General features: G+C 37.8%; 1 protein-coding gene across 8 annotated transcripts in view; it reads right to left on the bottom strand.

Annotated features, from left to right (window-relative positions):
• The window catches only part of PALB2 (partner and localizer of BRCA2), a 28,328-nt gene that overhangs the window by 4,478 nt on the left and 11,754 nt on the right, over positions 1–12,096 (bottom strand). For 5 of the 8 annotated variants that reach the window (XM_036916936.2, XM_036916935.2, XM_057487041.1 and 2 more), the window contains 5 exons: positions 12,011–12,096; positions 11,619–11,780; positions 10,317–10,433; positions 6,653–6,740; positions 4,315–4,463 (listed from right to left, as the gene is read on the bottom strand). In XM_036916936.2, coding sequence (XP_036772831.2) covers positions 4,315–4,463; positions 6,653–6,740; positions 10,317–10,433; positions 11,619–11,780; positions 12,011–12,096 — 602 coding nt within the window. Of the gene's footprint in view, positions 1–4,314; positions 4,464–6,652; positions 6,825–10,316; positions 10,434–11,618; positions 11,781–12,010 lie in introns of those variants that run through there. The other 3 variants (XM_036916938.2, XM_057487039.1, XM_036916937.2) reach the window with 3 other exon arrangements.

A 12,096-nucleotide genomic window follows, 5' to 3' on the forward strand; every position in this document is an offset into this window, starting at 1 on the left:
AACAAAGAAAGTAACAAGAGATAAAGAAGGACATTACATAATGATAAAGGGCTCAGTCCAACAAGAGGATATAATCATTATAAATATATATGCACCCAACACAGGAGCACCAGCATATGTGAAACAAATACTAACAGAACTAAATGAAGAAATAGAATGCAATGCATTCATTTTAGGAGACTTTAACACGCCACTCACTCCAAAGGATAGATCCACCGGACAGAAAATAAGTAAGGACACAGAGGCACTGAACAACACACTAGAACAGATGGACCTAATAGACATCTACAGAATTCTACATCCAAAAGCAACAGGACACACATTCTTCTCAAGTGCACATGGAACATTCTCCAGAATAGACCACATACAAGGCCACAAAAAGAGCCTCAGTAAATTCCAAAAGATTGAAATTCTACCAACCAACTTTTCAGACCACAAAGGTATAAAACTAGAAATTGTACAAAGAAAACAAAAAGGCTCACAAACACATGGAGGCTTGACAAAATGCTCCGAAATAATCAATGGATCAACGAATAAATTAAAATAGAGATCAAGGGATATATGGAAACAAATAACAACAACAACACTACAAAGCCCCAACTTCTGTGGGACGCAGCGAAAACAGTCTTAAGAGGAAAGTATATAGCAATCCAGACATACTTAAAGAAGGAAGAACAATCCCAAATGAATAATTGTGATGGAAATTATCGAAACTGGAAAAAGAAGAACAAATGAGGTGTAAAGTCAGCAGAGGGAGGGACATAATAAAGATCAGAGAAGAAATAAACAAAATTGAGAAGAATAAAACAATAGAAAAAAATCAGTGAAACCAAGAGCTGGTACTTTGAGAAAATAAACAAAATAGGTAAGCCTCTAGCCAAACTTATTAAGAGAAAAAGAGAATCAACACACATCAACAGAATCAGAAACGAGAATGGAAAAATCACAACAGACTCCACAGAAATACAAAGGATTATTAAAGACTACTATGAAACCTATATGCTAACAAGCTAGAAAACCTAGAAGAAATGGACAACTTCCTAGAAAAATACAACCTTCCAAGACTGACCAAGGAAGAAACATAGAAGTTAAACAAACCAATTACGAGCAAAGAAATTGAAGTGGTAATCAAAAAACTACCCATGAAAAAAACCCCAGGGCCAGATGGATTTACCTCAGAATTTTATCAGACATACAGAGAAGACATAATACCCATTCTCCTTAAAGTTTTCCAAAAAACAGAAGAGGAGGGAATACTCCCAAACTCATTCTAGGAAGCCAACATCACCCTAATACCAAAACCAGGCAAAGACCCCACCAAAAAAGAAAATCACAGATCAATATCCCTGATGAACGTAGATGCAAAAATACTCAACAAAATATTAGCAAACCAAATTCAAAAATATATCAAAAGAATCATACACCACGACCGAGTGGGATTCATCCCAGGGAGGCAAGGATGGTACAACATTCAAAAATCCATCAACATCATCCACCACATCAACAAAAAGAAGAACAAAAACCACATGATCATCTCCATAGATGCTGAAAAAGCATTTGACAAAATCCAACATCCTTTCATGATAAAAACTCTCAGCAAAATGGGTATAGAGGGCAAGTACCTCAACATAATAAAGGCCAAAGATGATAAACCCACAGCCAACGTCATACTGAACAGCGAGAAGCTGAAAGCTTTTCCTCTGAGATCGGGAACAAGACAGGGATGCCCACTCTCCCCACTGTTATTTAATATAGTACTGGAGGTCCTAGAAATGACAATTAAACAAAAATACAAGGAATCCAGATTGGTAAAGAAGAAGTTAAACTGTCACTATTTGCAGATGACATGATATGGTACATAAAAAACCCTAAAGACTCCACTCCAAAACTACTAGAACTGATAATGGAATTTAGCAAAGTTGCACAATACAAAATTAACACACAGAAATCTGTGGCTTTCCCATACACTAACAATGAACCAATAGAAAGAGATATCAGGAAAACAACTCCATTCACAATTGCATCAAAAAGAATAAAATACCTAGGAATAAACCTAACCAAAGACGTGAAAGACCTATACTCTGAAAACCATAAGACACTCTTAAGAGAAATTAAAGAGGACACTAACAAATGGAAACTCATCCCATGCTCATGGCTAGGAAGAATTAATATCGTCAAAATGGCCATCCTGCTCAAAGCAATCTACAGATTTGATGCAATCCCTATCAAATTACCAACAACATTCTTCAATGAACTGGAACAAATAGTTCAAAAATTCACATAGAAACACCAAGGACCCCGAATAGCCAACGCAATCCTGAGAAAGAAGAATAAAGTGGGGGGATCTCGCTCCCCAACTTCAAGCTCTACTACAAAGCCATAGTAATCAAGACAATTTGGTACTGGCACAAGAACAGAGCCACAGACCAGTGGAACAGATTAGAGACTCCAGACATTAACCCAAACATATATGGTCAATTAATATATGATAAAGGAGCCACGGACATACAATGGGGAAATGACAGTCTCTTCAACAGATGGTGCTGGCAAAACTGGACAGCTACATGTAAGAGAATGAAACTGGATCACTGTCTAACCCCATACACAAAAGTAAATTTGAAATGGATCAAAGACTTGAATGTAAGTCATGAAACCATAAAACTCTTAGAAAAAAACATAGGCAAAAATCTCATGGACATAAACATTAGTGACTTCTTCATGAATGTATCTCCCCGGGCAAGGAAAACAAAAGAAAAATGAACAAGTGGGACTACATCAAGCTGAAAAGCTTCTGTACAGCAAAGGACATCATCAACTGAACAAAAAGATATCCTACATTATGGGAGAATATATTCATAAATGACAGATCCAATAAAGGCTTGACATCCAAAATATATAAAGAGCTCACGCACCTCAACAAACAAAATGCAAATAATCCAATTAAAAAATGGGAAGAGGAGCTGAACAGGCAGTTCTCCAAAGAAGAAATTCAGGTGGCCAACAGACACATGAAAAGATGCTCCACATCGCTAGTCATCAGAGAAATGCAAATTAAAACTACAATGATATATCACCTCACACCAGTAAGGATGGCTACCATCCAAAAGATAAACAACAACAAATGTTGGCGAGGTTGTGGAGAAAGGAGAACCCTCCTACACTGCATGTGGGAACGTAAACTACTTCAACCATTGTGGAAAGCAGTATGGAGGTTCCTCAAAATGCTCAAAATAGACTTATCATTTGACCCAGGAATTCCACTTCTAGGAATTTTCCCTCAGGATGCAGCAGCCCAGTTTGAAAAAGACATATGCACCCCTATCTTTATCGCAGCACTATTTACAATAGCTAAGAAATGGAAGCAACCTAAGTGTCCATCAGTAGATGAATGGATAAAGAAGATGTGGTACATATACACAATGGAATATTATTCAGCCATAAGAAGAAAACAAATCATACAATTTGCAGCAACATGGATGGAGCTAGAGGGTATTATGCTCAGTGAAATAAGCCAGGTGGAGAAAGACAAATACCAAATGATTTCACTCATATGTGGAGTATAAGAACAAAGAAAAAGTGAAGGAACAAAACAGCAGCAGAATCACAGAACCCAAGAAGGGACTAACAGTTACCAAAGGGAAAGGCACTGGGGAGAATGGGAGGGTAGGGAGGGATAAGGGCGGGGATGAAGAAAGGGGGTATTATGCATGGATAATGTGGGGGTTGGGGGAAAGGGGAGGGCTGTGCAACACAGAGAAGACAAGTAGTGATTCTAGAACATCTTACTACGCTGATGGACAGTGACTGTAATGGGGTTTGTGGGGGGGACTTGGTGAAGGGGAGAGCCTAGTAAACATAATGTTCTTCATGTAATTGTAGATTAATGATAACAACAACAACAACAAAACAGTACAAGCATATTGGAAATGTAGAAAAAAAAGTTAAAATAAAAACAATGTTATGTAAAAAAATTTTTTTTTAAATTTATGTTTTATGGAAAGCATATAAATTATAAATTTTTTGCAGAGAACATTAATTACTGTTTGTTTTTAAACTTTTTTCATTATGGGAAAAAACAGTGTTGACTACACATAAAATAGCGATCCAACCCCATACTTCTGGGGATTAGGATGTGGGGAATCTTAGGATTCAACTCACATCTACTGAACTTCATACTTCATCCTACTTGTTTATTATGGTTTATATGGCATTTCATGTTTCCAGTCATCTAGTGACATGAAAATATCTTGTTTTCAGATTTGCGTAAGTGCCTCTCAAACTGTCACACTCATCGAACAGTAGTCGCACACTTGCCTTCCAGCCTGCCCCTGAGGAAGACAGTAGAGCATCACACCCATGCCCAGGGTCGTCTTAGGGTTAATCACAATCAGCTGAAACACAGGGCTTCCCAACAGCTCACTCCCTTTGGCACAAGGATGACTCAGAACAACAAACAGGAGCCCCTAATTTAGGAGAAAAATTAATAACCAAATAAATCATCAAGAGTATGCTGGGAAAAAGAAAAGGTTGGTAAAGACCAAACTGAAGAACTCCAGTAATGATCAATAGGTTCTCAAATACCCAGAACATAATCACTGGTCACTTTTTTCTGGCAGGAAATGGCTGAGATTATCACTGAGCTGGACTTCTGGCTTCTCTAGCAGAGGCCCTCGTGATTTTTTCAGCCAGTCCTTGCTGGTGTGAACCTACAGTGGGGCCTGACATATCGATTTCCTCCACCATACATACTACTAACGTCTCATGCCATTCATTTGGGGAAATGCTGGCATTGGGAAAGTGGGCATATAAACATGTGGAGGGAGTCCATAAACTAGGAATGCTCATTTTTGAGTTGGGTTTTGAAAATTCGTAACACATTTTCCTAGAAAAACAAGTTTGTAAGTTGGATTGTGACTGGATTTTTGTAAGCCACAATTTGTAAGCTGTGTGACTGGATTTTCAGGCCAGTCTGCAATAGCCTATTGTTTGTATTTATAGAGTAAGAGTGACCAAAAAATAGTTTATTATTTATATTTAGAGTCAGAGTGACCAAAAAAAAGTTCATAGTGTAAGAGTGACCAAAATATTTATACAGCAAGAGTCACTGATGGTTGTTTCTGTAGGAAAATGTGTCATAGACATCTCAGCTTTAAAACAGCATGATCTAATAATGACATTATTATGTATAAAGATATGTCATGTCACACAGATACACATACACACATTTATGTATATGTTGAAAATAATTATCTTTGAGGCTAAAATGGGGGAAATTAATTATAGGGCCATCTTAGGATTAACAACATTCATTTCTCCTTTTAACATTTCTAGAATGGCTGAATTCTAATAATAAGAATGAACTGCTTTTATAATTAGAAAACAAATGGAAGTCAGGAATAGACTAGGGGCTGGCAAACTATGGCCCAAGGACAAATCTGGCTCAGTGCTCATTTTTGCATGGCCCACAAGCTAAGAATGGTTTCTACATTTTGAAATGGTTGGAAAAGGAAGGAAAAATATTTTGCGACCTGTGAAAACTATATGAAATTCAAGTTTCAGAAAGTTTTACTATCCAAAAAGTTTTATTGGAACACAGCCACCCCGATCTGTTTCCATATCACCTATGGCAGATTTTGTGTTACGGTGGCAGAGCAGAGTAGCTACAATGGAGACCATGTGGCCTGCAAAGTTGAAAATATTTACTATCTGGCCCTTTATAGAAAAAGTTTGCCAATTCCCACACTCAACTATTAACTAGTCTTTCTGGAGTCTGGCTTCATGTGGAACTTTTACCTACTGTCTTACACATTTCTGTGTTTAGTGTTTTAACACCAAATAGGTATTAATGTTATAATAGCAAATATATAAAATTATTTAAATAAATGGCTAGTTGACAGAACTGATAATTCCAGAAACAAATTCAACCCTCTTACTTTAGGATGAAAAAAGTTAGTCTCCAGAAAATGTGAAAGATTATCTAAGGTCTCACAACTTTTGAGTGCATTCCCACAGATACTGCTAGGCTAGGGAAAGAGGCATCATTTGTGCTCAGCGCCTCTGCGTGCTGATGTTTGTGGGGCTCCCACTGAGGCCAGGCCAGTCAGTCTCCACACGGGGCTGAGCTGGCTGCTCCCGCTTCTGCTGGCAGCTCAAAGGCGGATATTCAATCAGTTTTGCAGACTCCTGAACAACAGCCTTCAACCTGTGCCGATGTCAAAACCAGACTGCAAGCCAAGTCTACTAAAACAATGGCTATGAAGAACACTGAAGCCTAAGAGAAAAACATGTCTAGGGCCATTTAATCATCCTCCTTAAGGGTAGTCATTCACATCACAAATCATTTATGGCAATGTGGATGGGAGCCAAGTCTGATAACAGGCATACTATTTCCCAGTATAAACCCATAGCGAGAAACAAATGTCTGCCCTTAAGTCATACCACAAGAAAATTTACCAAGCAATCATATTGTACCAACACTTATTTTCATCCATAAATTTCAAGGAAGAACAAACACTGCTATCCAATTTTGAAAAAAAAAAAAGGCAATTGGGAGGGTCAGTTACTCCCTACTTACTAAGTTACTGCTCCCACTCAGTGAGACCAACAGCAACATAGGAAGCAGGCACAGTGGTGTCAGCAGGTGGTTACTCACCATTTCAGAATAGGCTTTGTGACAGACTGAAGCGTGGTAGGAATCTCCAATGTGCATCTTTTTCAGGAGTTGACCAGTTTTTAAATTCCTTAGACACCAAAAATAAACAAACTGATAACATTCTTCCAGCCAACTGGTTTTCACATAATATTCTCTTATTTATCACAGCATCCTTTAGGAGGTGAACAAGGGAAAAACTAAGGGACACAGTATCTTAGTTTTGTTCAGTTAGATTTAGCTAAAAATAAAACTATAGGTTAACTTGCCAATAGTTTAATTTGATAGTTTAGCCTTAGAGTGAATCTGCTATGCCACTATGTAAACGTCTCCCAACTACATGGGAAAAATTTCCCATGGTCTCATTCTACTTGGTTCTGAAATTAGGCACATGGTATAACTTGATCATTATGATTTTGTCACACTTCTCATTAGGTTTAAATTTTCCATGGAAGACAATGGTCAGGAAACCAAATTTGGTTAGGTGAGAGACTACACCTAAAATAGATTTATAATTATGTCTCTATAAGGCATGTTTATGCTAGAGCTAGACCAAGATAATGGAGGAAGAAGGGAAGATCGAGATGGGATAAAAAATGGAAAAAAGAGAGGAGAGAAGGTGAATATAAAGAAAAGAAAGTTTTTTGGAATCACTCCTTAGTTTTATTGAGGATTTGTAACATTGACAACTGCTCTGTCGGGTGACTCTACTGATGAAAAACTTTCAGTTGGCTCCCCCATTAGCCACAAGATAAAACCCAAGTTCTTTTCATGGTGTTTAGCCCTCATGAGCCAGCGCTGCAATACTGTATGACTCATTGCTCCCTTACGTGAAATCCTCCCTCTCTCCTTACCACGTACCGTGCATGTTCCTGGCTCTTTACCTCTGTTCTAGCTATCCCTTCTAATGCCCTCCTCATTATTAATTCTCATCCTCGTATTGACCAATGCCCATCGCTTCCTTTGGGCCTGGATGATGCCCACTTCCTCCCAGCTGCATGAGCTCAATTTAGATTCTCTCACTCCTTCCTGTCTACACCAGGCCATAGAACTCTCCTCTCCTCCAATTCCCTATAGTACTGTCTGTACATCTCACTTTTTATTTAATATGTACTGCAATAGAGTATGACACAGTATTCAACAAATACTTCCAAACTTTTATATGTTCCAAAAAGTAGAAGGAAAACTAAGTTCTCATGTGCATACACAAGGTTTTCCTTACATAAAGGACACGAGAATAGGTTTACCCCGTACAGAGAGAGGTCAGTACATATTTTGATTCTGGTAATTGCTCTTACCCCAAATCTCAAAGCATTCTGTCCAAATCTCCATCGCTTTGACCTTGTGTGAACTGTAAATCATACACTTTGAATCATAAAGCAAAGTTATTTACCCACTAGATCTTACGTGGCTTGGTACCAGGATTCATATCTGATTCATATCTGCTCACAGAAAATGGTACATAAGTAGCTCAAATATCTGTTACATGATTGAAAGATGGGTGCTCAGTTATGAGAAGCTTGATTATATTAGTTATTTAGATTAGATTAGATATTTAGACCTTCAGCAGTAACTTCCAAAGGGCCACTCAAATCTTGGGCATAACATAAATAGCTTTAGATGTCTTAACATATCAGGTGTTCAAAAGGAAAGGTGAACAACTACTATATGTAAAAATAAAGTTATATAGAGCCCAAACATTAAATTATAGCTTTTGATACAAAGTAAGATCCATAGATTTTGAGTAACTGCCTGAATGAGGAACAAAGGCAGCTATTGAGAACAGATATGAGATATGGCACCTACCTTCAAGGATTTTCATAATACAAACGAGCATATGCTAAGTTAAAAGTAAGTGCAATATGAATTCAGAGAGAGAAATGTCAATAAGGCTGAGGTGGTATGACAGAAATCAAGGCAGCTGTGGGACTGAAGATACCCCTTAAGTTTAGACCTTAAACTTATACTCAGAAACTAAGCATCAAGACTCCCCACCTAACCTCAGATTCCATTGTGATCCATTATACGTGAAATGGCAAAAGACTACTATTAGAAAAAGCAGGCATTGAGGAATGGGAAGGAAAAAGGGAGCCAAGGAGTATGGAATAGCTGGAGAGATGTTTGTAATAAAGCACTGTGAAAATGGAAGCTGAAGAAAAGCAAACATGGGCCACACTGAAGCTTTTATTTCCAAGGGGAGAGGGTGGAGCTGGGAGGAAGAGTGTCTATTAGGTGACAGTATAAAAGATAACCTAGAGGCTGAATACTGATTGGTGGCAAGGAGACCAATTACCACATTATACCAATAGTCCAGGAACCAAATAATGAAGATCCGGATTATAGAAATAGCAGGAAGAAAACACAACTTGTATGAAGTATACTTTCCTTAAATAGGGTCTCCAAGCAAAAGCCCTGAGTTAAGTGCCAGAAGTGGAAACCTGCTGCTCAGGACAGCAGGACCTTAGAAAACAGAGTCTCTTGGCAGATTAGCCCATAGTCTAATTTCAGAGGCTCTCTGGTGAGGGGAGGGGACAAAGTTTCTTTTGAGGGCCACATTTTCCTAGTTTATTACCAGAGGATTAGAGTTGAACAAGGCAGAATAGGTAGGATGGTAGGGACACTAGCATCATAATTCCTCTTACAAGACCCATTTTGGCCCCAAAGAGACAGCTAACAGAGAAGGGTTCTGAGAAAAAAAAAATCAATACACTCTCCTAATACAAATTATACTTGTGACTATCTATGGCCGGTATGGTTCTCACTGTGGTCGGGAAAGAGAGGTGGCTGGGGACTCCTCAACCTCAGTTTCTCTACCACAAATTTGTTAATTTGGATCCTGTAATCACTCTTTTACTATCTAGTATTTTGGGTTATATTCTAGACATTATTATTAATAAACTCTGTATTCTGTTAGTTTCCTCTGAAGAATATTGATCTTTATTTTTTCTTATAAACAGTCAACTTAGCTAAACTCAAATTTCAAATGCTGAAGATAGTTTGGCCTTTTTTGCCTTACCCAGGCTGCCCTGTGCACATGCAGTTTAAAGATGAGACAGATATTTAGGTAGAGCTCACAGCCTGAGTTAGGGCTCCTTCTTTGGGTCTCTACTTTTTGGGATTTTTCTCCTTTACTTTCTAGCTCCTATGGTCACTCTTACTCTGTCTTTGGTTCTTTAAGCCAGTATGATAGATTTTCTATCAGGCTTTTAGTCACCCAGTGTGCAGACTGCAGCCTGCTCATGAAAGCCACAAAGACAGGAAATCATGCAGTGACATTTCCTTCTTCTCAGTGTCAAACCCTCTCAACTATCTTTCTTCTTTCTCTCACTTTCCAGTGCCTTCAGATAGTTTTTTTTCATATTTTGTCCAGAGTTTAGTTATTTGAGGTAGGAGAGTTGGTCTGATTGAAGCCACTCCACCATTAACCAGAAGCAAAAACATACATTTTTGACAGAAATAAAATTTCATTTATTTTTAAATAGTCTACTCAGACTGATCTTTTTCACTGTCTGAATTAATGTTTTTGTTAAGACAAGTATATAGCATCTGACAATAAACAAAGATATAATCATTTAGAGTTGCTTACCTAATCTTAACAAGCCTGTGAAACTAGAAGTATATCCTCATAGTAAGATAAGGAAACCGAGGACCTTGAGTGAAAGCTTACCAAATGACAATGCTGTTCATTATAGTGGTACCAAGAAGAGCTTCCTGCATCCCTTGGACCTCAGCAAAAGTTAATACAGTCTCTTCAGGGGGCATCAAAAACTGTTTTTCTTTGCTTCTGCATTTAAAACAGTATTAAAATCAGCCCTATATACCAAAGCAGTTCCTAAGCAGCTCTTCTACTTATCATTAAATTATGAGTAATAAACACTAACACCAGAAAAAAATTTCAACTAGAAACCGTGTATTCCAAACTTTCTATAATGAACATGTTTTTTTTTTAATTGAAGTAAAACTGATATACAATCTTATATTAGTTTCAAGTATGTAACACAGTGGTTCAACAATTACCCATATTATCAAACTGTCACCCTGACTAGTGCAGTTACTATCTGTCAATATAGGTAGATGTCACAGAATTATTGGCTATATTCTCCAGAACATGTATTACTTTCATATTATCTACCTGGATATACTGCAAACACCTTAAATTCATCAAACCCAAATTTAAACTTACCAACTCTCTCTTTGAACTTCCCATTTCTTTCCTCATTCTTATCTCAATGAGCTGTATCACCACCTACCCAGCTGACGAACCTAGAAATCTGGATATTATCCTTATCTCCTGCCCCTCTGTTTAATCACCAAGTCCTGATGATTTTAATCATCTCATCTTTCTCAAATCTGTCTGTTTCTCTTTATCTCCACTAAGACCTCTCTAATTTAAGTAATTATTTGTCTTTTGCCTAGATCACTGCAACAGGTAATGAATAAACAAGATATGCCCTATTAGGAAAGACAAATAATTACAATGAAGTGTTAACAAGAACATATTGACATAGAGGGTGCTGTGAGTTCAGTTTTTAACATGTTGAATTTGCGGTATCCATGACGTCTAATAAACAGGAATTCAGGTCTAGAAGTTGAGAAAAAGCTCAGAGCTAGAAATATGTTTGCAAGGAGTTGGCCTCTAGATGGTAACTGAAGCAATGGAAACCAAGTGTGTAGAACAAGAAAAGGGTCTAGGATCTTGAGGTACTCGTCATAGTTAAGGGACACACAGAGATTTCAAAGACTGAAGGAAGAACAAACTACATTTGCTAAGTCTCTCCATTCCACTGACTTCTCTGCCCTATCTGGCTTCCCCCTCTCTAAACTGTTATAGCCCAGTGTCAAGGCTGAACCTGCTATACTACATCTTATAGCACAGAGAAACAAGAGGCTAGTGATCCAACTTTCTCTGAACCCCTGTGATAAAACCACTCCTTATCTAATAGTTAAAACCAACCAAAGCTTTTCTTACCCTCCATCTTCTGCAAACATCATGACTTCTACTTGTTGATCACAAAGTGTCCCACTGCTACTGACTAGCCTCCTCTTTGTCAGGCCAAGCACAGCTTTTATATTTCCAGAACTCAGTAGTACCTGCTTTTCACTTTCACCATCAGAGGAACAAAGTAATGCTCTGAACCAAACATAAGGAAAAATGTAGAGAAGAATAAGCCTTTAATATTAAAGGATTAGGTTCAAATTTTAAATGGAAACTTTAGTTTCTCTTCAACTGATAAGCTCTTTTTAAAAAACAAATCTTTCTTTAGATCTAAATTTAAATGCTTTCAGGACTCAAGCCTAGGTTATAACTCACATTTAAAACAAGCTGATAAAGGAAAAAACTACTCCTTGAGAATTACCTACCTGATCTCTCTGATTTCCAGATTTCCCAAAGCAACACACACCAGATTATAGACATCAGGCACAGGAACTATCTGTAATACTGGAAC

The sequence above is a fragment of the Manis pentadactyla genome, chromosome 10 (genome assembly GCF_030020395.1).
Source record: "Manis pentadactyla isolate mManPen7 chromosome 10, mManPen7.hap1, whole genome shotgun sequence".
Classification (NCBI taxonomy): domain Eukaryota; kingdom Metazoa; phylum Chordata; class Mammalia; order Pholidota; family Manidae; genus Manis; species Manis pentadactyla.